This window comes from Microtus ochrogaster (assembly GCF_000317375.1).
Source record: "Microtus ochrogaster isolate Prairie Vole_2 chromosome 14 unlocalized genomic scaffold, MicOch1.0 chr14_random_1, whole genome shotgun sequence".
NCBI classification, from domain to species: Eukaryota; Metazoa; Chordata; class Mammalia; order Rodentia; family Cricetidae; genus Microtus; species Microtus ochrogaster.
In genome coordinates, this window is record NW_004949096.1 from 35033731 (window position 1) to 35060434 (window position 26704).

General features: G+C 43.7%; 2 protein-coding genes and 2 pseudogenes across 5 annotated transcripts in view; 1 reads left to right on the top strand and 3 right to left on the bottom strand.

Annotated features, from left to right (window-relative positions):
- Positions 1 to 4146, bottom strand: part of Hdc (histidine decarboxylase) — a 21858-nt gene extending 17712 nt beyond the window's left edge. The window contains exons 1-2 of one of the 2 annotated variants that reach the window (XM_005364413.2): positions 4045 to 4146; positions 1819 to 1991 (exon numbers count right to left, since the gene is read on the bottom strand). In XM_005364413.2, the coding sequence (XP_005364470.1) occupies positions 1819 to 1991; positions 4045 to 4075 (204 nt within the window). In that variant the 5' untranslated portion in view covers positions 4076 to 4146. Of the gene's footprint in view, positions 1 to 1818; positions 1992 to 2797; positions 2972 to 4044 lie in introns of those variants that run through there. The other variant, XM_026787674.1, reaches the window with a different exon arrangement.
- Positions 4147 to 13130: 8984 nt separating this feature from the next.
- Positions 13131 to 26704, bottom strand: part of Gabpb1 (GA binding protein transcription factor subunit beta 1) — a 52826-nt gene continuing 39252 nt past the window's right edge. For all 3 annotated transcript variants that reach the window (XM_013352743.2, XM_026787732.1, XM_026787731.1), the window contains 2 exons: positions 23558 to 23673; positions 13131 to 14579 (listed from right to left, as the gene is read on the bottom strand). In XM_013352743.2, coding sequence (XP_013208197.1) covers positions 14427 to 14579; positions 23558 to 23673 — 269 coding nt within the window. In that variant the 3' untranslated portion in view covers positions 13131 to 14426. The remainder of the gene's footprint in view (positions 14580 to 23557; positions 23674 to 26704) is intronic.
- On the top strand, positions 16009 to 16108 carry LOC113457990 (annotated as a pseudogene).
- On the bottom strand, positions 18611 to 18752 carry LOC113457997 (annotated as a pseudogene).

Here is a 26704-nt window from a genome sequence, read left to right on the forward strand (position 1 = left end):
TCTCTCTCTCTCTCTCTCTCTCTCTCTCTCTCTCTCTCTCTCTCTGTGTGTGTGTGTGTGTGTGTGTGTGTGTGTGTGTGTGTGTGTGTGTGTGCCCGTGCAGGTCTGAGGGAGGCACGTCTTTCCTTCCACCATGTGGGTCCCAGGGTTTGAATGGCCTCAGGCTTGCTAAGCAAGATCTTTTCCCCACGAAGCTTGCTTGCTTGCTCTTCTGCTCTCACCTTCTTGCCAAGATTGGAATTAAAACAAAATGAAACTTTTTCTTCCCAGTGTCTAAGAAATGGCAGAAAGGAAGAACCATGCAGTTTTCAATGAAGCTCAAAGGGCCAGCTACTTCCGGGCTGACTCTTGGGGGCTAGCACCTCCTGGAAGATGAAATGGAAGACTGCGCCCACGTTCTCACTGTGCTTAGAGACCTCACTTGGAACAGAGAGAAGGGTTCCATCCCCCGGTGCTATCAAGATGCAGTTATCAGTTCTTGTAAAATTATCAGACGAGATAAGCCCGTAGTGACCTTATCAAAGCAGACAGACCTCCAGAAATAAGCCTCCTTGGCCACGCCCCCGGAAACTGTTGCGCCTCCTCGCCTCCTCAGCAGCGCTAACAGTTGCTCTGAGAATCAGTCCTAATGACAGTTAGTCCCTGGGTGACAGCAGCACAGAATGAAATGGGTGAGATAATCTTATCGAGGAACTAGGCCTTTAGGGAAAAACTTGCCCTTTGCGGAGTTTGAGAGTTTTCTCATCCCGACTTCTAGATGCATCTGTCACATCTAAGACTTGGGAAACTCATGGGCACAAACCTCAAGTCGACACTGGGAGGAGTTTTTAGACACACACAGGTCAGCACCAGAATGTTCTAAGCAGAGAGACTCAGGGGGCACTGGGTTTATGGAATGAGTGTTGTCGGGTCAGGTCCATTTTGGGGGTCTAGTCACATGGCATGGAGGTGTCGGAGTATGGGGAGAAAGCAAAGGGTTAGTTGGCGAATGCTGAAATCCTGACTCTGCCTCACAGGACCTTAGGCAAAATAAACTCAGAGCCTCATTTTCCTTACTTGTCAAATGGTGACTAGGAGGACTAAATGAAACAGCTCATCACGGGCTAGTGTAGGGCAGGGGAAGGAACTGGGGTGATATTAGCAGGGGCATTTCTGGTGACTAGGGATGCCCTCATAGCCCAGGGCAGTGAGTTCCAGCTCAAGCCTCATGCATCAGTCAGCTTCCCTCGATTTGGTCCCTACCCAAGCCACCATCACCAAAGGCTGCTCCCTCCGTTATCATGGGGCATATTCATAATTCCAGAACAGCTCTTTGCTGTCCCTAAGAAGCAGCTCAATCACCAGACCTCCCTGCTGGGAACCATAGAGGAAGGAGGCGCTGATGGGGCTCGCAGCTGCCTTCCAAGCCAGCAGCTAGGGTGCTCCTGGGGACGGGCATTCTCTGTTTGGTTCCATCCATTTGGTAGGATTTCAGAGGTTGGATAGGCAGCTCCTGGCCCTGTCTATTGGGATGCAGGCACTGCCTCTGGCCTCTGCTCTCCTTCCTTGCTCCACGGTTGCCCCTTTTCTTCACACCGGTCTTTTTGTCCCCATCCACCTCATGAGTTGTGTGGCTCCTCAGTCAGCACTGACATGAGAACCTTACCTCCAGGCAAAGCCATGGCCTCCCATTCCTAGAAGATGGGCTGTGACATCGGGTGACAAAAAAATGACGGATGTGTTGTCCTGCCACACTGACTCAAGTGAAAGTTTCCTAGGATACCGCCCATCCCTGCTGTACCCTGAGATTTAGAACCTGCAGTAGTTGCTGTATCTCACCCCAGGCATGATGATTCGTTCGATGTCCCCAAAGATGCTGTCCCAGCTGTCGGGTTCCTCGGGAGCACTCCCAGGTAGCTGGGCTCGCAGGTACCCAGGCTGCACGTTTGGAGCCACCTGCCTCTCCCGCACGGTGCTCAGGTACTGGCAGATATAATCCACCATCTCTTTCCCTGGACAGGAGCAGAGGAACCAGGTCATGTTTCCTTGGGCTATGCATGCCTGTCCCTCTTGGACCCCAATCAAAAGACTTGGTTAAATTAGATGGATTCTCGGGCCGGATAGATCTGATTCCCCAACAGGACAAGGAGGGGGGCGGTATGAATGGCTGATGCAGAGAGCCTGTGAGAAAACAGATGAGCAAATAGGGAAAGTCTGCAAAACACAGAACTTGAGCAGCAGAGTGAAACAGTTCTCTTTCCCCTTCCTTGCTCTTATGGTCTACTCTCCCCTTGTTTTCTTCCCAGAAACAGAATCGCTATTAATTCGTTACCTTAAAGGCGCACACAGAGACTCAGTAGCTCTTTGAACCACAAACTGGTTACACATTCTCTCTGTCTCTCTCTCTCTGTCTCTCTCTGTGTCTCTCTCTCTCTGTCTCTCTGTCTCTCTGTCTCTCTGTCTCTCTGTCTCTCTCTCTCTCTCTGTGTCTCTCTCTCTGTCTCTCTGTCTCTCTCTGTCTCTCTCTCTCTCACACACATACACACACACACACACCTGTACTGTGCTCTCTGTCAGCACAGATGGAAGCTTCAAGGCTCAACTCTAATAAAAGGAGAAAACATCTTGCTAGACTCATTAAATCAACACTCCCATCTTTTTTTTACTTGGCAACATCTTTTGAGTGTGAATGAAGCTGTAAGTTTACACACACACACACACACACACACACACACACACTAATGTCACATACACTTTCTGAGGTGCATGGAACATGTCTAAAGCACAAGCAGGAGCCCAGAAAAGCTTGTGAACTAACCTGGAGCCCAAAGATGTGTGGCTCTCTGATGCTGTTCCTCGGGACTTGTAACACACCTTTCAGGTTCAAATAAACGTACCGAATGATTGAAGACTAGATAAGAAGAATTTATTACGGGAAGTTATTCTCCCTTCCCTTTCATTTCTTCAGGGGTCTCAGTCTTCAGAGGCACTCTCTCACAATCACTCCCTTCCCGCCACCCTTGTGTTGTGCATCTCCTGGCAACAAGCGGAAACCCTCCCTAAGCACCCTCCTCTCCTTCCTGCAAAGGAAAGAAGGAGCAGAGAACAAGGAGCCTGGCTTCCTCTCTACATCAGCTCACGCAAAGTTCCCGCACACAGAACCAGGCCTAGACAAAACGGAGGGGTCAGGGCACTTGACTCCCTCAGCCCTCCGCAGCCTTGGGCACCCAGCAGTGGTGCCCAGCAGACAAAAGGGAGCTGCCACTACTCAGGGCAGGATACGGACCCTCGCTCTCAGCTAAGGGCACCGTCGAAAGGCATTGAGACACTTTAACACACAATGCCTGCCAAGGCTGATAGCCACTTATCGCTAGGGGAGAAGAGAGGGAAGGTTAGATTCAAAACAGGAGATTACCTTACAGCCAGGAAATTTTAGGCAATCTGCCCCGGTAGTGGAGATGAGACTGTTAGAAAATTATAAAGACACTCAAAATTCTCTTTTGTCCCATAGGCATTTAAAGGAACCTTTACGCTAATGTGTACTAAATGGAAGAAGCAGGACCAAAGTCATCAGAGTCACAAGTGGCTTTGAGAGACGTGTCCTCCTAAAAATTCTCTTTAAGTAACTACCCGTTTCCCCTCTGCAAAACGGGGTAAACCGTTTGGTTTTGCTTTTTCACGGAAGCCCGTGTACAGGTGGGCACTTGGAGAATACTTAGGGAGTGAACACTAAGAGAACTAACTGCTTCACATAGAGAAATGAATATTAATTGTGCTAATAAATATTTGGGACATTGTCTTTTCCTATTTCATTGAATGGATCACAAATGCAAATAGTCTATTTTGTGGGCAGGTAGAGAGGGGACAAAATGCAAGACACAGGCAGCGTCCATGTGGGACAGAGGATGAGGGGACCGCTTAGAACTCTAATCCACATCCTGTTCAGGAGAAACTGAAGGGGAGCTGAAGACAGCTCTCCCGGGGCAATTCTAACAGTCACCTGCTCCCAGCAGCAGTTCCCACAGCCTTGCCTTAGGGAAGACCCACAGGGTCCCCATCACTCACCTCTAGCTCGGTATTCATGGGGTTCCATCATCTCCCTTGGCTCGCTCCTCCTGGAAGACGGACCGAGAAGACGGTGGAAGGCAGCTAGCAGCCCGGCTTCTTATCCACCACTCTCCCCTGCTGTGGACTCCCTGGCAGCCAGCACACCTCTTATTTAAAGAGTTCTCCATTCCTCTCCTTTAGCCCCGCCCCCTACAGTCCCTTCCTGCAGGCTCAATTGCAGCCTCTCTTCTCCCGATCCTTCTTGATTAGAACTTTGGTCAACAGATCCAGAGGGAACTGTTTTTTAGACCGATCAGGGCACCGACCAACCCACGCCCACAAGCAACTCCAGGTAGATAAACAAAAAGAGTCCTCCATCTTTTCTGTCCCTGCGGTCAGAAACTAGAGGCCCCTGCCTCCGACAAAGATTGGAGTTCGGGAATCAGAACAAGGCGTTCACAAGAAGTGGCACAGATAACTAGGTTGCTCCTCCTCTGGCTTCTCTATGAGGTGAGGGACACGAGCAGGCTGAGTTCAGGAGGGGTCAGCAACAGGCAGGAGTTGGCAATGGACACAAAGGGTTATTTTTTCCATTACTACATAGTACTTGTTCTGGCTTTGTCTGGGCTACAGTTTAACCTAACATAAGACAGGCAAACAGTAGAAAACCCTGCTTAATGACTGAGTCAGGAAGTCCTTCGGCTGACAGGACGGGCTCGTTCCCAAAGGGGAAGAAACACTGTCCTACGTCAGATGAAAATCTTCCTGGTGATGGCAGTGGACTGGAGCCCTCCTCTTCCTGAGGCAAGCAGTTTTTCTCTGTAGACCAGGCTGGCCTCGAACTCACAGAGATCCGCCTGCCTCTGCCTCCTGCAAGCAGTTTTTCTGACAAAGGCTTCTTTCTGAATGTCTTCTACGAAAGGACAGCTTTTGAGAGCAACCCCTATGCCTATGGCTTCTCAGACTAGCACAAAGGAAGTCCATTGGGGAGGGGGGGACAGCAAATTCTCTTCTCCTGAAATCATATTCTGGGGGGGGGGGGTGAGTTTGTCCTGAATCCCAACAGTGCCACAAAATATCAAAAATCCTGGGAGTTTCTCAGATGTCAGGAGTTGTTTTGTTCCTTATATTGAGTTCCTTAGAGGCTCTGACCTGAGGAGTTTAAGCCCAACCTGAGCAAAAGGAGTCTCTGCCTAAAACATCATCTGTATCTATGACAACAGAATTCCTGCTCAGAGGGAAGAGTAGAAAGAGCTGGAGGTTAAGCAAGGGGTGAGACCCAGTGCAGATCATCTACCCAGCACGCACATGACCCCCAGTTTGATCCCCAGCCCTCACCTTCCCCCTCTTAAAAAAAAAAGTACCTCTGGAAGAAGAGATTAGAAGACTTTGGAGTGGCTGAGCACACGGGGCTCCCCGAAGGATGGCACCCAGAGATGGCAGCTCCACACCCCGTGTGCCGCTCTTTCCCTGGCTGTAGAGAGCACCCTGCATCATAGCCTTGTGATCAACGAGAAGTGTGTTTGCTATAGTTCTATGAGCCACCCTGGAAGAATAATTGAGTCTAAGAAGGACGTGGGAATCCTGTCTATAGCGTGTAGTTCGCAAACACAAGTAGCAGAGTCCTTCCTGGCAACCTGTGTCTGAGGTCGGAGCAGACTCATGAGGCTGAGTCCTCACACTCCAGGCCCTGACAATACAGTGCAATACAGTGCCATAACTGGGATGGAATTGGAGGTTATGTAGTTGGTGTCTGCGAGGGATCCATTGGTATACAGAGAAAATGTCACATGTAAGAAAGGGAAAGGGGCAGTTGCTTTGCCAACAAGAAGTTGAAAAGGGGAACTAGGGAACTGGCTCAGCCATGAAGAGCACTGACTGCTTTTCCATGGGACCTGGATTTGGTTTCTAGCACTCATGAGGCAGCTCACAGACATCTGTAACTCCATTTCCATGGAATCTGATGTCCTCTTCTGGCCCCGTGGACAGCAGGTATGAACACGGCACATAGACATATATGCAGGCTCATAAGCCACGACTTCCTGGTCCTCAGAATCCCATCCACTTATGAACAGTGATTGGCTGCACTCATCTGTAAACCAAGGATCAAGGTGAGGCATTCTTGGCTGGCTGGTTTGAATACCTGTGGGAGATTTTTAATTGAGTTGCAGGTGACTTAGGGAAACCCGGGAAGAGGTAAGAATCAGGAAATGAAAAGGAAAAAGACGGGTGATTGGCAATCACCTTGGTGAATCTGAGGTTTCAAAACTCACAGCTTCTAAGCCCAGCTGCTATGCTCAGTCTGTGTTGTATGTGCCAGGTCCCAGATGTCTCCCGCGCTAGTGGCCTGTCACTCTCAATAGCTGCCTATATAAAAGACACTACTTAGCTCCTAACTCCTACCAACACCAGATGCAATGTGGGTGAACTAAGAATTCTCATCACTGTTACTCTTCATAAATATTACAGAGAGCAGTTTGATAAAGCCAAGTAAGGCCTCACTATCCGAGACTAACAAGTCAATTGTAAGACAGTGTACAAAGCCAACACATGAACTTGAAAATCGAATATGATGATGTCCATTATGATATAGTAGGAAAACAAACTGGAAGTGATACTTCTATACATAAAAACATTCCATACATACACAAATAAACATAAAAATATTTTTGAGAGGAACTCATTCTACCAATAAGATACATTCACTCCTGATTATTACAGTATTAGTCACAATAGCCAAAATACGAGGCTGCCGTCACAAAAACACAACTCCCACTACAAAGGGAGTAAGAGAGCTTATTCCAGAGCCAACATGGGTGATCATGGCCCCAGGACCTAGGTTTAGTTTCCTCCAAATACCATTCCTCAGTGAGGTAGCAGTTTCATGAACTTTTCATAGAAATAGAACAAAGAAAGCCATAAATCAAGACCCTTTTCAAACACATCAGTGGATACATCAAGTAGGTGGGTTACAGAGCAAGGCAGACAGAGCACTGCTATAGGCCTCAGATTTGAACTTAGTCTTCTGATTGGTGGAAAACTAGAGTTTTGCTAATACATTCCAAAGGTTTTCAGCCATGAGTCACAGGATGCTAGGCCTGACACAGAGGTGGGCAAGAAACGGCTGTTTAGGGGGCTAAAGACAGCCCAAGATAAGTTGGGATTAGGCTCCGGATTTGCAACATCCCAAACCCTCCACAACCATTGAGGCTGTAACCAGCTAACCAGCCTTGCAGACTCAACATCTCTCCAGGAGTTGTGACTGCAGCGCCAACCCCCATGCCCTTCGGCAGGAGAATGGCAAAACAGCAACAGCGACAGAACATGGTGTAGTTACACAGGAATATCACACTGTCATGAAGAAGAATGCAATCTCGCCATTCGCAGCGATTTGCAGTGATGTGGGAATAACGGAGGAAAGGCTGATGGAGATACTGGCACAGAAAAAGAAGGGCCACGTGTTCTCTCGCTCGAGGGTGGCAACTGGTCAGTCTAATTGGTACACCATGGAATGGAATAGCGGACATTAGAGATGGAAGGGAGAGGACAGAGGGAACAGGAAGAGATTAACGAAAACTTTAGGGACAAGGAAAGGTGGTGAACCGAAGTGAGACAGGACAGCGATCCCGGACCGAAGAACGACGGAGAGACACGAACACTCCACATGCATGCATTATAGAAAAAGCACCCACTCAAAACCTCATTAATTTTTACAAATCATGTGTCTTAGAGAAGATGTAAATAAGGGCTGGGGGTGTGACCCACTTGCTAGAGAGCTTTCCTAGCACGCGAAACCCTAGGTGCAAACATGAGCACCACATGAGCACTCAGGTGACGGCCTATGGTCACAGCACATGGGCAGAGGAAGCATGAGGATCGACTAGCCATCCCAGGACAGCATGTGGCAGAGCAGATTCCCAGTCAGGTGACAGGCCCTATGATTACAGCACGTGGGCAGAGGAAGCGTGAGGATCAGTCCTCCCAGAACAGTGTGTGGTACAGTGGATTCCCAGGCTAGTCTGGGAAACATGAGACCCTGTCAAAAACAGACAACACATTTTTAAAAAAATCAAATAACACACGAGCCAGAGGGATGGCTCTGTTGGTTAAGGCACTTCCAACCTTAATCTGGCGACCTAGGCTTAATCCCCTAGGACTTGCATGATCTAGGAAAGAAACTGGCTTCTGAAATCTACACACATGGTGTGGCACAAGCACATACATGCACGCACGTGCACACACACACACACACACATGCACACAGTAAGGTCAGGGAGAGAGTAAATAAATGAAAAAAAAATACTGTTCAACCAAAAATCATCAATATACCAAATGATAGCGCTAACAAAGTTAAGAAAACCAATGATGTAATCAGAGAACTGAGGCTATAGCTCATGGAAAGGTACTTACCTAGCAACACACTAGCACATAGATAAATCAGTACATACCCGATAGACTGAACACCTCAGACTCAGGCTAGTGGTTGAGTGGACTGGACAGAGATGACAGCCACATCAAGTGGCATGCACTTCTTAAAGGGATGGAAACAGAGAGGGCAAACCTAAGATTCATTAGATCTGGGTAAGAGCTTTGTGTCTAGTTTCTTCTGTGTGCTTTGAAGTTTCCATCAAAGCAAAACAAGAAATGGATGTACAGTTTACTCCTAAAAGATAATAAACATACCAAATAATGTCTCAGTGTGCAATGCTTGTTAGATTTCTGTTTCCTCTTGGCCACCTGCCCCAGCTAAGCTTACGCAAGCCTTCTAAGTTGTTGGCAGCTCTGCCACCATCTTAAGGGCCCACTTTGTGACCTAGTGGGGACGGAAGCATGCTTAGACTCTGGCCACCATCAGAAAGAGACTGAAGGCCGGGGGATGGTGCACTCGGGAGGCAGAGGATAGACCAGTCAGGAAACACAGCAATGGAAAAACAAATGCCTTAACTGGTGAACTAAAGTGTGTGAGAGAATCATTCTCATAGAGCAGTCAAGGTATTTAAATAATCCATGACATTCAACGTGGTGATCCACAGACTCCGCAGTAAGGACGGAGCTGTCTTATGTGGCAGCATACATTTTAAAGGAATGAAATTCATCGCGTATTAACTCTGCATATGAGATCAGAGTAATTCAGATAAAAAAAAAACAAGTGAGCAAACCATAAAATACAGGGAACAGCACCTTAAGAAAACAGGTTATTGTGTGACTGCCTCCTCCTGACAAGTATTCTGCACCGGATGCAAGAAAAGTTAAGGAGACACAGCCCTACAAAGCCCTACAAGTTACCAGGATCTCGAGACCCACCACTCGAGAGTTCAAAAACAGATGATAATCTCAGCGGTGTTGGGTGGGGAGAGACCCTGAGGAGCGCTATCTTCAAGCCGTTCCGCAGCTCCAGGCACACATCTTTGGGGAGTCGCCATCCATGCCGGGTGGCTTTTTGGTAATGCAGTAGCCTTTGAATCACTCATGCCCCTGCTAGTAACGCCAACAAACCCATTGGTTCACTACTAGTCTCGAGATCCTGGTAACTTGTAGGGCTTTGTAGGGCTGTGTCTCCTTAACTTTTCTTGCATCCGGTGCAGAATACTTGTCAGAGGAGGCAGAACCATCTCTTTGGTCTGTTGCTGGTGTCCTATTTGGGGTGAATAACGTTTGTTTGTGTCTCCCCGCAAAAGTCAACACAACAAAGCTCTCTTTCCTTTCAGGAAAGCAAAAGGGATTTTTGTTTGTTATTTCATCTAAAAAGTGAAAGGCCCTAGGAACCGTATCCAGAGTGCATTCTATATTTTGTTATCACTTACTTTCATTTAAGTAAAATATTTACAGAGAAATTTAAGGTATCAAATGAACAGAAGACGCAAGGCCACTTCTATTATCTGCACATACAAAAAAAATTGTTTTAAGAAGTCACAAAAATATTAGTATTCAAATTTTAACTTGGAACTAGCACACAGCTAGTGCTAATGCCATGTTTTCCGTGATAGTCTAGAGAGCACTCTGAGGATGAACCAGGAGCGCTTGCGTCAAAGTAAATCTATGTGCTCCCATTTAACACAGAAAAAAAAAAAACCAAATATCAGGCATGGCTTAAAACTACAACAGATTAGTTATCTATAATGAGATCCAAGTACAGTAAATATTACTTAATGAACTGACAAGCCTATTGGCGAATCAATTCCTAAGTTGATTTGACAAGACAAAAGGGTTATTTATTCAGTAGGAACCAGTTGAATAGAAGAAAAATTAGTTTTCCTGTTTGCTCTATGAGCCCAACACTAATGCTCTGGGAGCTTCACCATATGCCACAAGGGTTCCTCAAACTGCTTTGTGGTTTTATCTAAAAATGTTGCTTCTCGTTGTATTTTTACTTTGAGTCAAGTGTAAAGGTCTTCCCAGTATTAAAAAGCACAGTGTAGGTGGAACCGTAAGTAGCACAAAGAGAAAAGTCTCCTCAGGATCAAGCCCCATATCCATCTCTGTCGCTGCGTTGGTGTCTGTTACAGGATTTCCTCCTATGGTCAATAAACATCACCACAAACGATGCTAGTCAACATATCCTGGCACCGGCTTTCCTTTAAGCCTGTGCTTTAAACATGTTTATATAGAGATCTTTTTATTGCAGATGGGAGTTTGTTCACCTATTTCCTCTTGAGTCCCGCGTCAGACACTTTGTTCTGCTGTCAAGAGAGCTCTCTCACCTTCCCACCACCATCAAGAGACAGAACAAGCTGGGGCAGGGGAGGAGATTTAAAGCGCAAGCATGAGAACCCGAATGCCATCCAGAAACCCCATTTCAAAAGCCAAGTGTGGAGGCTGGAGAGGTGACCCAGTGGTTAAGAGCATTTGCTGCTTTTTTCGGAGGACCTGGGTTCAGTTCCCAACTCACAATGGCCTGTAACTCCAGATGATCCAATGCCCCCTGCTGGCCTCTGTGTGCACTGCATGCATTTACATACATAGAGGCAAAGCACCCAAGCACATAAAATAAATATAAATTTAAAATCTTTTTTAAAAAATTATTTTTAAAGCAAGTGTGAGCCTTCAAGATGGCTCAAAGAGTAAGGGCACTTGCTACCAAGCCTGATGATCTAGACTCCACATGGTGAAAGAGAACCAACGTCAGCACACATACAATGGCATGAGCATGAACATATAGGCATGTATGTGCACATGTGCACACACAAATAGATTTCATGTCCTCTGGTCTCCACACACATACAAACATGCCTGCACAAGTATGAGCGCGCACGTGCACACACTAGGCCATTTTTATGAGCTCAGTATCTAGAGAATACAAAAACAAAGGAACAAACAAGGATAACCATTCTGGGTGCACAGCAAACGACGAGAATGAAACAAAGAGCTCGTTAGGCCCTGCAGTTAATGGCTTCGCTCTTGCATAGACTCCTGCAGAGAAAGGCTGGTCTCAGGCACTTGTTTATGCACAAATGGGAAAAGTCAGCACTCGGCAACCAGACTGCTGCTAATTGCAAACCCATCTTTGTGAACTGGAAAACAATTGTAGATTTCTGAATATTTTTATTTCACATTTTGTCAGTTACTTTCGTCCTCAATACAGAACAGCACGGAGGCTTTTCCAGCCTGCCTGAAAACTGTTAAAAGAGGGGCGGGGTAGGGGAGGGCCATCGCGTTTCCATCACAGATTCTCGGCTAAGGATTGCTTTTTCAGCACAGTGAGTCGGATGAAGATTGAGACTCTGACAACAGTGAACATCTCACAGCTACCGGAATCCTGGTACACCACAACCAATTGTTTTCTCAAATCCATCGGCTCACTGATATTATTGGAGATCAAAATTACACCCTGACCACTTTCCAGCTGGGAGTAAAAGGAGCAGCATACAGCGGCTGACGCTCTTTCTGCACCACCTTGAGGCTTTTCGAAGCTAATCTAATCTGGGAACAAAACTGCACTGGCCACTGCCTGAACACAGTGGCCTCTCCGCCCCAACACTGCCTGTCCAGGAATTAAATGTACACCAGCTTTCTTTTTAGCACTAATTACTACACAAGCCCAAACCGCATACTCTCCGGTGACTTCTGACCGAAAGCAAGCAGCTTCATGCTGCTGAAACATGGTTCGCATTTTTAAACTAGCCTTACACATTTTGCTTCCGTCCTGCTGGAGACTGAACCCAGGGCCCTGTGTATGTCAGGAAAGCATTCCACCCCTGAGCTATAGGCCTAGCCCTAAAATCTCGTGTTAGATCATTTAACATTTATGTAAAGGTGGTGGAGGGATGTACCTGTTGTCTCAGCTACCCAGAGGAGGATCAATTGAATTCAAAAGTCCAAGACCAGCTAGGTTGAGACAGTGAGAGATCTCTCTTCATGTCTGTCAAACCCAAGTCTGCTGCAGAATAATCCTTTTGTATCCTGTGAAGATTTGTCACCTGGATTGATTTAATAAAACACTGATTGGCCGGCAACCAGGCAGAAAGTATAAGTGGGGCTATCAAACTAAGAATGCTGGGAAGGAGGGCAGAATGACAGGAGAGAAATATGGGTTAATTTAGATGTAAGAGTTAATCTATATTAAGTCTCCGAGTCAGTTATTCGGAAACAGCTGCCGGTTGTTTGGGAGCAGGTGGTCGGGACAGGAAAACTCTGCCTACACTATTGTAGTGGCACGTGCTTATAACCCCAGAACTATGTAGGAAGGTCATCAGAATTCATAGATTGGAGACCAGACTGGAAGTGAGGTTACATTTCAAAAGGAATAAATTTAATATCAAACTTAGAGAAATGTTGAAATTCTCTTCCTTAGTCTTCTTATATTTGTCATGGAGAATTCCTGTGCTCTCCAGAAAGCAGCAAGGGCGGGCTGAGGCTCCAGACCCTTTATCACCTTACCTCGTGTAAGGATAACCCAGGCGAGAACCATCACATTCCCAAGGAGTCAGTCCCTCTGGGGGATTTTAAGGCATGTTTTCATATGGCAGAATGTAGCTCGGGTCATGTGTGAGATGGGATTTGAACCAGAGTCCAAAAGCACCAAGGACCTGCTCCACCACTGAGCTCTACTGCCCACGTTTTACTGTGAGAGGAATGTACAGTCAAAACACGAGTCTGCACTGAGCAAATGTGGAAAGATATTTAATTGTAAAATAGAAAAGGAGGCCAGTACAGTCTTGAAGGTAATTGGTTCTTTATACAGATCATCTAGAGTAGTTGTGGGGTTAAACGTTATCATAAAGCAATAAAACAAAAAAGAAAATAAAGAGCTTGAAGTTACATTTTACAAAACAGAATGGAAGAGCCTGCCAAATGTCCACACACTGTGGAGTGGGCCTTGTTGCTGCAACGCAGGCCTGGAGCTTCACAGGGAATAGCGGACGTTACATTAGACGTATCTATAGCATCACCAAGTACAAAAGGTTCCTGTTCTACATACAAAAGCAATTTTCCATAAGAATAATTTCTTGGGCGGGGGGGGGGAATAAGTCCATGAAATATTTCAGAAACCCAAATGCACTGAGTTTGCCAAAAACATTATCTTAAAATCTAGCGCCTCAAAGTGCTCAAGTGGAAATCATGATGGAAGGCACAGAATACAGTCTCACGTCCCCATAATGGAATTTTCAAAAAAAGCATAAATTTTGCAGATTCGCGTTCTCTTGCAAGCTGCTCCTTCCAAGAACACTGTCATGGTTGCCAGTTAACCCGGCTGCTTACTTCCTTTCCGTGGCTAACAGAGCGACAGCGGTGCCTTATGTATTTCCTGGTAACTTTCATCGTCTTTGTGGGAAACATATCTAAGCAAGGGATGCATCTTAAAATCATAGAACATGCAGAATATGTACAAACAAAATTTTAAAAATATTTGCTTCATATACATGTAAATCTACTTGCGTGTAGCTGAAATTGAACAAATATAAAATTTCTGCTTCCTAAAAAATGTTTTCAGTGAACCTGAGACAACTTAAAAGCTGTACAAAAGTTCCTGGGAGAAATCTCTTTGCAGAGTTATTTCCAGCGTCAGTCCACCATAATTAGTACACATTTGGTCTAACCGACAACAACCACCTTTCAACTCCTGCCTCTGAGATATGAAGTCTGTACCCAAATCAAGAATTGCCTGTAACAGTGCCTTACTATGGTTTTTGGATCTCCTCAACAATCTTTATCAACTCATTTGTAACTGTAAAAAAAGAAACAACCAAAAAACTATTTACAGAATTCAGTTTTAAATACATTTCACAAGTTCTAAAGTTTTATATTACAAGAATTCAGAGCTCATGGCTTAAGTCCCATTATCAATCTGCAGTATTTTCTATTATTCAGTACTCCCGTGGCTGTGTCTTTACTGTGTGCAGTTCAAGACTGCATTCTTTCTGGACAAAAGGTAAAATCAAACTCATGTTCGTGTCAGGCGGCTAGACAGCCTCTTTGCTGGTCTGGAGGCGCGTCATGGCCTCCAGCTTCTGCCTGTAGGCCTCCGCCTCCTGCTCCTTCTTGAGCAGCTGCTGCCGGTACTTCTGCGCCTCCCGGTTCGCCTCGTCCAGCTGTTTCTGAAGTGCTTCTCTCTCCTAGTTTAGAAAAGAAAATCGTGTTTTCAATTTTTGCACAAATATATTAACATTATCATGTGTCCTTCAAAAAATACAAGGAAGACAGACAGACAAAACACTGCAGTGGCCATGGCAGCTGCCTAGTGGTAGGCACCTCCAGGACGTTCTCACCTTTCCACCAATCCACAGGGGACTCCTGTGGAAATTATTTCTAATTTATAAATAAGAATAACAGACATAAAATGTGCACCTGTTCTCTTGTGTACTGAAGAAAGTAACAGCAGACTTCAGAGGAAAGTATGTAAACACAACTCATCTCTCCTCAGAAAACAACCACAGAGCTGAGCCCCTACCACAGCTGAGCAAAGGCAACTCCATGACTCATTCCTCATGTATCAGGCTACAAGTGAGAAAATTAGTGCTCAGAAATGACGCAGCCTTCTCAAGAACACTTTGAGAACTGGGTTTATGGTGTTCAAATGTCACTAAATTCAAAATGACCCATGCTCCTCTACACCACCAAGCCAAACACCTGAACTCCACCACAACAGGTGCTGGGCCAGACTTGCAAAGTTGTACGGTGGGCAATCCATAAAAGGCAACTCTAACAACCTTCTACTGTTAAACAGGTATAAACTCTTTAAATCCCCAGTTACTGAGAGCCAGCACATACAAACCCAGTCCAAAGGAAACAGTATACATATTTCTTCTCTTCACTGCACCTCTATTATCAAGGAGAAAGAGGCCAACACTATAAAGAACCCTTTCATATACCTGTAGTAAGCACATGGAGAAAACCTAATCCACACAGTCCCGGGCTCAGGGAAGTTTCCTATCTCAGGAATGGAGTAATCTCATCGCAAAGACCTATGATCCCCTAGTGAGGCAGGAACCTGAACGTAACTGAATTACAGAAAAACGCCAGGTTTACACTGAGCATGCCCAGAGGGAGCGGAAGGTGAGGGAGGTCCTTGAGGAGAGTCTGAGGAGCTCCTCCTATATATCCACCGCCTCCTGACACAGACTGTCTCTGCTTTACTGCTCAATTGTCCCTACCAGGAGCAACATGCACCCCTCCCTCTCTCCCTCCCTCACACCCACTGTCCTAAGCTGAGAATAAAATTAGATTTAGTATTTTTTCTGATTCTTATTGCTCCACCAGATATGGGAGTGACTGAGAAGTCCAAGAAAGGAATGTATTTATTTCCAGTTCCAGCGATACCAGGTCCTACCTAATACCTTACATCGCTGCTTCCCTTCTGTTAGGACCTTCCAAGATGCTAGGAAAGATGGCAGCCGGAAGAATCAAGCCTCAGGGAAGCAATCAACACTAGAACCGCTGTGACCTATGCAGGACTCTGAGCTTGCCAATGACCAGGCGTAGAGGAGAAAGGTAGAGCCTGGTTGTGTTTCCCTGGGAGCAAGACCTATGAGGAGCGGGCTTAGCTTGCTTTGACAGCACATATGCTAAAATTGGAATAATACAGAGATTATCATGGCCCTTGCACAAGGACAACACACAAACTCAAGAAGCATTCCATAATTTTCCTCCAGCTCCAGGAGGCTCTGATGCTTCTGACCTTGCCAGGCACCAGCTCTGTGGATGCACACATACACATAACTAAAAAAATAAATAAATAAATAAAAAATAATGAAACTAAATCTTTTTAAGTTTACGTGTTAAGAAATAAGATCTTTTGTTAGTCAGTTTTGAATATACATAAAATTTTCCAATTGCATAGGAAATATTAGAACTGCCTATATAAAGGGGTCATCTCGTATTAGTTATTTATTAACACCTGGCATTTGCAAGGGATTTACTATTACTGAAGAAGATGAAAGCAAATGGAGTGAGACAAACAGTGGAAAGTGAAATGGCTTAATCCTAGCTTCCTTATCTCACTGCACACACACACACACACACACACACACACACACACGCACACCACCCAGCTGGGGTCAAACACAGAACCTCACAGATTCTGAGCAGTAAGTAAAATACATTTTAATACAAATAAAGTAATAGCTCCCTTTCATCAATTGGGCCAAATAAAAAACTCATTTCATCATCTTTTTGTCTAAATCTGTAAAATGTAAAGACAAAGATCCTTAGTATTTGTTGAATCTTTTGAATATGATTAATACATAGACTTTTAGTGTTGTACCCTTGACTTTTCAGAAATGCAGGAATATGGAACAAGAACGTGTTTACCATCTCAGTTTTCAAAGTAAATAAAAGTCTGAGAAATGGAAAATGTTATTTAACTGAGATCTTTCTCTGATGTCATAGCTACTTCAAGGAAGTTTCTTTACATAGCAGTGTTTCACACATCAATAGTGCAACAGGCTGACAGCTGACATTTTTATTTAAATACAAATGTTAATCCTATGGATTTAATATTTTATAGTAAAGCCACACTAGCCAATTTTGATATTTTTAGTATTTACTTTGAGTTTCTGTGGGCTCATGTGCTTCAGCACACATGTGTTCAGAGGACAACTTTCTGGGGTCAGGTTTTTTTTTGCTTCTAACCTTACCCAGACTTGGGATCAAACCCAAGATGTCAGGCTTCCACAGTGAGTACCTCCACCTACTGAGCCATTTTGTTGGCCCAATTTTGATATATTGTTATTGCACATAAATGGTATGGGTGTTTTGTGTGTGTGTGTGTGTGCCTGTGTACCCTAAGAGTACAGTACCTAAAGGAGGCCAGAAGAGGGCATCAGATCTCCTGGAACTGGAGTTACAGACTACTGTGAGCTGCCATGTAGGTACCGGGAATTGAACTTGGGTCCTCTAAAAAAGGAGCAAGGGCTCTTAACTCCTGAGCCATCTCTCCAGCCTCCAATTTTGATATTTCATATAGCAATAATTTCATCCGTTAATATGTGGTGCTAAGGTACTGTTCTACGGATAGGTTGTAGCTGCTTAGCATGCAGGAAGCTCAGGGCTCAACTCCCAGCACTGGAGGAAAGGAAAGGCGTCTAACATCACAGCCCTCTAAGAAAGTGAAACCCTAGTAATAATCAAGACTGACAGCTACAACATACACCGTAACCCCGAATTAACATATTAGGTAACAGAACCATAGGGCAACAGATAATGATTTCAGCTCTATTTTCAATGATGATTCTCTAATTCTGCCATAAAAGCAAGTGTGGGACAATTTGATAATTTTAATATATACTTTTCAAATACTCAAACGTATATCTTTGTTCTAGCTATTATATATTATAAACTGAAAGACACAATTACAATAGTTATCTCTACCTCAACACACATTGTAGGGCGATTCTGCTAGTAAATATCACTTACTGAGCATTTATCATATGCTCACCACTGTGCTCGGCCTGTGTCTATCCCCATTTCATCTCTTCTCACGGTGTAACTCTGGCTGGCTTGGAACTTACTATGTACACCCACCTAGCCTCAAACTCACAGAGGGGATTAAAGGCGTGCGCCATGACACCAGGCTTTTCTTTCACAAAGTCTTCAATCGATTGCTGATACTATTCATTATCTGTCTTGTTGATGGACAGGCTATGCCTCGAAATGCCAAATTAGCCAAGGTCACACACTCAAAATATCAGAAAAGCAAACCCATGTCTCTGAGAACTAGTGTGTTTTTCAGTTTTAACTGATTACTATTACCAGTTATTATTGTGTGTGCACACTGTGTCTATGTGCATGTGCGCCATGTGGAAGTCAGAGGATGACTCTGTAGAGCTGATTCTGTTTGCCTTTATATGGGCTTCAAGGATGGAACTCAGGTCACCAGGCTTGCATGGCAAGCATTACTTGCTGAGCCACCTTGTCAGCCCAACACACACAAAGACACACACACACGTCTTAATGTTTTATTTTTAATTACGAGGCACTTATGTGTCTGTGGAGGGCTGTGTATGTGTGAGTGCAAGTACCTACAGAAGCCAGAAGTTGTGAGAGCCCCTGGAGCTAGAGTTACAGCAGTTGTGAGTTGCTTGACATGAATGGGATCTGGCTCCCTGTAACAGCAATACATGTCCTTAATCACCACTGAGCCATCTCTCCTAGGCCCTAGCTACAAATTATGCCAAGTTTCTCACATTTGGGGAAATCACAGAAATCAGCAAATCCACACTATAATGGATGAGCCTTGCCTTGGGAAAACCAGCTTCATGATTATGGTATCTCCCTTAGCAGGTATTAAAGGTTTATTTTTTAAATTACTCTGTGTGTGTGTGTGTGTGTGTGTGTGTGTGTGTGTGTGTGTGTGTGTGTTAAGACTAGAAGAGTATGTCAGATCTCTGGGGTGCTGGAAAGTGAACTCGGGTCCTCTGGAAGAACAGCCAGCGCTCTTAACTGCTGAGCTCTCCCTTCAGCTTCAAGTCCCAATTTTTTTTTTTCAGGATAAAAGCTAGGTCAGGTATCAGAGCTATTTGCTCGCACCAAAAGATCACCTGTCCGGATGTGATAAATGATGTGATTTGTATCAACGCAGTTCTTGACACACAGCCACGCCTCCTCGCTTTGAACTGTCTGTGGCTGCTGTCTCTAACACAACAGACCTGGGCAGCTGCAGGATTCATATGGTTCATAAAGCCAAAATATACCTTTACTTGGCCTTCTCCATAGAAGACCCTCTTCTTCCCCAGCTTTGGAGAAAGAACTTCCTGAGAAGAGATAGAGGGCCTGTGACTATACAGAACTTTAAACCCTGGCAGAAGAAAGACAAACCAAGCATGGCTGGAGATTCAGCTGTGATTTCGGCACCCTGGAGACTGAGGTGAAGAAGATTGCTGTAGTGAAAGGCTAGCCTGGGCTACAAGGCTACTCCTAGACTAGCCAGGTCTATAGCAGGACCCTACCCAAAACAAAACCAAGAAAACATATAAAATAAATGAAATAAACAAAAACAAATTTAAAAAAATATATCAAGTTAAGACAGCACTTAAAATTTACAGATCACTTTTCATAAAAGCACTAACATGAAGGACCCTTTATTTACACCAGACTAAAGGACTCAGACATTTCATTTACAAAACAAACCATCCTACTAGGCATGGTGGCATATAACTTTGATTCCAGTTCTTGGGAGCAGAAGCAGGCAGATATGTTTGAGGTCAGAGTGGTCTACCTGGTGAGGTCTGGGTCAGCCAGAGCAACATAGTGAGACCCTGCCTCAAAACAAACAAACAAACACAAAGAAGAGGAGGAAAAGGAGGAAAGACAAGAAGGAGAAGGAGAGAAAGGAAGAAAAATAAGGTGGAGGAACGGACAGGGTAGCTCAGGGGTAGACCTAGCATGTGCTTAGCATGTATCAGGCTTGATCCTCAACACCCACCACCCCCACAACACAAAAAAGGTCTAAAAACAAACAAACAAGAAAATTGACTAATAAACAGTCATCTCTAGAGGGCTGGAGAAACAGCTCAGGAGTTAAGAGCACTGACTGCTCTTCCAGAGGACCCAGGTTCAATTCCCAGCACCCACATGGCAGCTGTCTGTAACTCTAGTATCTGACACCCTCACACATACATGCAGCCAAAACACCAATGCAAATAAAATGAAACAATAAATATAAAGTTACCTCTGACTGGAATTCATATAACTACCTAAGAAGCAGAGAAACCTGGCTCCTAACGTGCTTAGCGCATTGTCTCCCTCCCACATACACATTTACTTCCATTGAACAGCTCAAGGCTGCTCATTTGGGGGAATACCCACCCGGAAGACACACTTCCCCTTCACAGCATCTTCAACAGGGAGCCAAGAAGCAAAGTTGAATGCACTAAGGCAGTGTGGCTGGCATCTTATTTGTATCTGCCTCTCCAAAATGAAAGCCATTTCATGTTCCTCACTGTCACAACATCTATAATTAACTTTTAACAATTTAAATGAACTTTTCCAGAGATTACTGACTGCTGGAAAAATCTTATAGACAGTCACCCTGTCAGCTGTGAGCCCCGTGAAAAATACAGAGAAAGACCCATGAAAATTGTGCATGAGTTAAAGTTTTATATTTCTTAATAGTTTTGTTTTTTTTAATCTAAGCACTACTAATATGCTTGAATGACATAAATTCTTTTTAGTTTTTCGAGACAGGGTTTCTTGTAGCTTTGGAGCCTGTCCTGGCACTAGCTCTTGTAGACCAGGCTGGCCTAGAACTCACAGAGATCCACCTGCCTCTGCCTCCCGAGTGCTGGGATTTAAGGTGTGCGCCACCACTGCCCAGCAATGACATAAATTCTTAATGTTGTCCTGGGTAACAGAGGATACCAACCTAGCCTCTACCCACAGTTGTGACAACCAAAAAGGCTTCTAAACATTGCCAAATATCCATTAGGGTCAAAATCTCCCCACTTGAGAATCAATTTTACAAAAACTTCTAGGGTTAAAGTTTGGTCGAGATGTCATCCAATGAAACTGCATAAAAGCTTGCTCCTAGGATAATTCTACTGTCATCAAAGAAAATACATGTAAAAGAGTGATTTCACGTGTTGTAGGAAAACATGAACCTGACATGAACACTGGATGCTACATCCTTATCCTGTGACTCCAGGTGCTCCATCTCTTCTAGTCTAGATAGGCATCAACTAGACTAGAAACCTAAGAGATCACATCACCTTGGCTTAAGCATTTCCAGTGATGCCAACAAAGATGTCCATTACCAAAAAGTTCTACTGAAAACAAATGTAAAATTCCACTGTTCTTTATACCAAATTAAACCAATCTCCCTAAAGCTTCCTTCTTAGTTCTACTTAATTAGTGCCCCTAGCTCCTCTCTCGTTTAACTGGAATTACTTCCCCTATTCTCTGAAGACTAGAAAAGGAACCAGGCTGGACTTGGAGGGAAGCAGGCCCACTAGTCATTAGTAAATAAAGGGATAGGCTACAATCACTATGGTTTAAAAATAAACTGTTAGTCAGGTGGTGGCGCACACCTTTAATCCCAGTCCTCGGGAGGCAGAGGCAGATGGATCTGTGAGTTCCAGGACAGCTAAGGCTACACAGAGAGACCCTATCTCAATAGACCAAACAAGTAAACTGTTAAATAAACTTACATTTAATGAAATTCAAACAATTTTAAACATTTTATTATAGAATGGAAACAAAGCAGTATTTCCTTTTTTACTTTCTATGTTCCAAAGAGACAAGCCAACAATGAGAAAAGGACAATAAAGTGAACCTCAGGGGTGCGGAGATGCTCACCCAGTAACGTGCTTGCTGTGCAACCATGAGAACTTGAGTTTGGATCTCCAGGACCCATGTAAAAAGCGGGGCATGGTGCACACTTGTAATCTCAAGTGCTGAGGAGGCAGAGGCAGAAGGACCCATGAGGCTTGCTGCTCCTCCTCAACCCACACCCTACTCTAGCTGAACTGACAAGCTCCAGGCTCAGTGAGAGACCCTCTCTCAAATAAACAAGGTGGAAGGCTGGGGAGATGGCTCATCCGTTAAGTGCACTTGCCGCTCTTGCAGAAGACTTGGGTTCTGTTCCCCGCAGTCACATGGTGGCTCACAACCATGTTTAGCTCCAGTTTCAGGGTATCCAAAGACCCTGGCCTCTGTAGACACCAGGAACACATATGGTACACATACATACAAGCAAAACACTCATGCACATAAAATAAAGCTAATTAATTTTTAAAAAGTAAAAGATTAAAAACAAGGTAGAGAGTAATTGAGACACCCATCAACCTCTGGCCTCCACACACATGCATACATATATACACCAATACATACACACACAGACCACATACATACACAAGGGCATTTAGTGAGGACGAAATAAGATTCTGTTTAGTGAAGTAAGTTTTTAGTTTGTAAATCTGAACTGTCCTATAGGTACCATTTTAAATTTTGAGAAATAAAACATCACACCCAATATTAATATTTAAAATTTTACTAGACATCCTGGATAAACCACTAGCCATAGATTCTTTTGTGTAGATTTTAAGGCAGACTTTATTTATAACTAGACTCTGTTTAGTCTGATACTTGTGATTATGCCCACAATGTACCTAATATATTTAATTTTTAATACATGTGAGAATATACTCCGTCTTTAATATTAAAGAATTGTGTTGCCATTCACTTACCAAACAAAACAAACCCCTTTCTGTGATAACCAGAGCCTTTGACAAGAACAGCTAAGCAATCATCAACTTTACACACATATGCAGTAAAGGTAAAGAGGGTGCTGAATTTACCTGTTTTCATGAAAAGCCTAGAATGAAGTAATACTCATCTAAATTCCAACTCAGGAGAAAATAAAACCAAGACTCAAAGCTTATAGCTAGGTCAAGAGCTTGAATAGTTTCTAGTTCAAAGATGTTTCTATTGCATTTTACTCTTCAAAGTTACTTAAGAATCATGCTTTGTGTGAGACACTATAAGTTCGGTAGATGGAATTTTATTTATAGTCATGTAAGAGAAAGCTAAGAGGTCATGATTTGTTACACCAACACATGAGTTTGGGAGAGGAAAAAGGTAGGTGTTAACACCAGTCTAAATGAATCCAAGTTCTTCAAAGGACGTACTAGGAAAATAAACAATCATCTTTTGCACTTACAAACAAAATGTTTAGCAAACATCAACTTTCTGTAAGAGGATTTCCAGGCCCAAACCACTTTTGAAAGAAAAGAATTTTCCATATAAAAATGGTATCTTCCTCCAGTGACTTATGAGAATGGTATGTATAAGTTTAACAAAAAATAAGGGATGGAATCCAAGAACCAAAGACAGTACAAATGTTACAAGCATAACAAACTTTGTTACAAACAAATTCTCCACTCATTCATTCATTCATTCAATATTTATTTATTGAGGGCTTGCCATATGTATGAGGTCAAAAAGCTAAAACAAAATGATGACACTATGCACTTTCATTATTTATCAAAACATGGCCAGTAATAAATAAAAATGACAAATAATAATAATAATGATAAGAAGAAGAAGAAACAATTTATTTTGGATGACTGCAGCAAAACACACCGGGTAAAAGGCTCCTTACTTCAATTTCTGCAGATTCCACCCGGTTCTCAATTATTTCCATACACTGTCTCTTAGCTGGCGGCTCTTCACTGATGACAGTTTCTTCAGCAATGTCTGTTGCTGGTACGGTTAATACTAAAATGAAAAAGGTACACTTGTTACGTCACCCTAGACAACTAAGAGATAAAAAGTCTCAATACTGTTGGTGCGACTTGCCTGCAGCAAGCAGCCCCAGTCATTTCAAACATTGCTCTTGTATAAAGATGGCCTTATTAGCCACCTTCATGGTCTCTCTGAAGCCCACTTACTAAAGTGGCTACTGAGGGCAATCATATACATAATATACTCATCCACAGCTGAAAGGTCAAAATAATATTAAAGACACATATTTTAAGAGGTCTCAGGCACCTGCAAGCATAATTCCTTTTACTAGTTTCTTGTGTATTATTCTCACAACAATTCATGTAAAAACAACAAGTATGCATGGGACGCATATACAGAGTACACTCTCAAACACACATGCATCACTCTGTGTCTGCTTTTCCAGCTCCATTTAGATTTCCCTTTCTCAGCACAGAGCTTTACAATGCCTGCTAGTACTCTACCTGAACGCACACAATAGTGAACACTGTTCCTGCTTCCCTGTTGTACTAGTGGGCATTGTTTACATTCTTAGTGTTTTCATAGAAACACGTGCATATAGAGGGTGTGAACCCTGGCAACATATTTGATAGCCAGGAAGAAAAATTTTAATTAGTTTTAAGTCATGAGGGAAATTCCAGTCGTTTTCTAAGACTATCAAACTTTTTGTCAAAGTGGGCATGGTGGGGCACTCAGGAGGCAGAGACAGGTAGATCTCTGTGAGTTCAAAGTTAGTCTGGTCTACAGAGTGAGACCTTGCCTCAAAAAATATGTAAATGTTTATTTTATTAGCAAAACATGGCCAGCATTATGGCTCTACAGGTAAGGACACTTGCCACCAAGCCTGACGACTTGAATTCAATGGCTGGGATCCACATGGAGGAAGAAAAGAATGGATTCCCTCCAGTTGTGCTGACTTCCACGTGTGCTGTGCTGCACACATTCTCCTCCCAACAAGTAATGGTAAATGCTTTGTAAATTTTTGTCAAAACATTAAAAATTGTCAGCAACAAAGGTAATGCATTTAAAAGTAGTGAAACTAGTATTAATTTAATTCAATGTACAGTAATTTAAAACATTAGAAATGGGGCTTAGCAGTTAAGAGTATTGGCTGCTCTTTCAGGGGCCTAGGGCTCAGTTCCCAGCATCAACATGGCAGCTCACAACTGTTTATAACTACAGTTCCAAGGGATCTGACACCTTCTTGTGGCCTCCATGGGCACTGCATGTATGTAGCACACATAAATATATGTATAGAACTATGCTTACAAAAGTATTTAAAACATTAGCTGTGCTAAGAAAGTGTTATTTTATTTTATTAATAACAAATTATGTTTATAACAATTCAAGAATGGAGAAAAAATTGGTAGTGTCAGCCAGGCATGGTGGGGTGTGCCTTTATGGCTCTTATACAACTGAATAAAAAGCCTACAGCAAAAACTTTTATTCTCTCTAATCTAGTAAAAAACAAAGCTTATCCCCTACTTAAAACAGTTTATGTTGTGTATTTTTGGCTTCTGGAGAAAGTTTTACAGGTACTCTGACACCCCCTCTGTAAACAGGAAGCCTCTGTGGCAAGGGAACAGTGTGTGTGGCAAAGCCTGCCTGGGCTCATGAAAGGTGGTGAATAGACAGTTTGCTGTGGCTTCCTTCAGTAACTTCAGTATAGTGCTGATATTCACCATTCCTCTCCAAAGAGAATCCAACTTCTTGATAAGGATGTGGATCATGGTCACATAATCTAGCTCAATGCAGACAGAGTAGTCACCTCCCAGCACACAAGATCTAGGGCCTCGGTGTGTGGAACAGCCTGCATGGCTGCCTACTAGTTCTCTTCTCTCATTTAGACATTCCTAGTGGACTTGCTGGGACAGCTTCCATACTATTCAGGAAGCTCTGCACTAACTGGCATGGGATGGTCATGCTCACAGTCAGGTGCCTTCTGTAACTGAAGCATTTACATCATGCTCGATGCTGCCCTCATTCTCTATCTCCATTCTGTTCAGATGGTCAGTGACCATGATGCCGACTGGGACATTCACGGAAGTTACCTAGACTTCCCAACAGTCTATTTGCCTCTGACTGCTGCCACTACCAGAGTCAATCTACAAAACATCTAAAAGTGCTTAACTGATAGTACAGCAATGAGGTTAGACCATGGATATAAAGGTGACCCAGTGAGCTATAAGGGTCAAGTACCAACAGGTCTGATTACTTATCCATATTCCCCAAATGAAACAGACTACACTACTGTCAGATTCCTTCATAATTATTGGTTCCACACTGTCATACATATCTCCTCCCTAGAACACCTACGCCAGAAGTAGGAGCCAAGAACTCAAGCAGTCCATTAAAGCCAACACTGCCTACAAAGAGTATGAACTCAAAGTCAAACGCAATCAGTTCAGCTATGAGGTTATGGGCTGTTTTATTTGGGTTTTTTGCAATGGGGTAAAAGTTATAAAACTCTTCAGTGGGCATCCCTGAGGGAGAACGCTCCTGATGGCATTATACTCCAAAATGTAGCATAGTCTCTGAGATGTTGATCTTCAGTGTGTGGCTGAGGAAATAAGGGTTCCCAGGCATGTGACCCTCTTGCCCATATAGGCAGTCTGACCACAGTACAAGCACACCATGCTGCAAACAGTAAAATGGTTCCATAGCTTTGAAGTCTTCTTGTTATTAACAGGGAAAACAATTTGATAGTTCTTTCTAACTATTATTGTTCATTGTCACATCAACTAATTTGGTAGAGAACTTCCCACAGAAGCTGAAGTGGCAAGTGATAAGTTTGCCACACTTAAAACTAGATTGTGGGGCTGGAGAGATGGCTCAGAGGTTAAGAGTACTGGCTGCTCTTCCAGAGGTTCAATTCCCAGCAACCACATGGTGGCTCACAACCATCTGTACTGAGATCTGGCACCCTGCTCTGGCGTGCGGGCATACATCGAGGCAGAATGTTGTATACATAATAAATAAATAAATATTTAAAAAAAAAAAAACTAGATTGTGCCTGGTTCCTGAA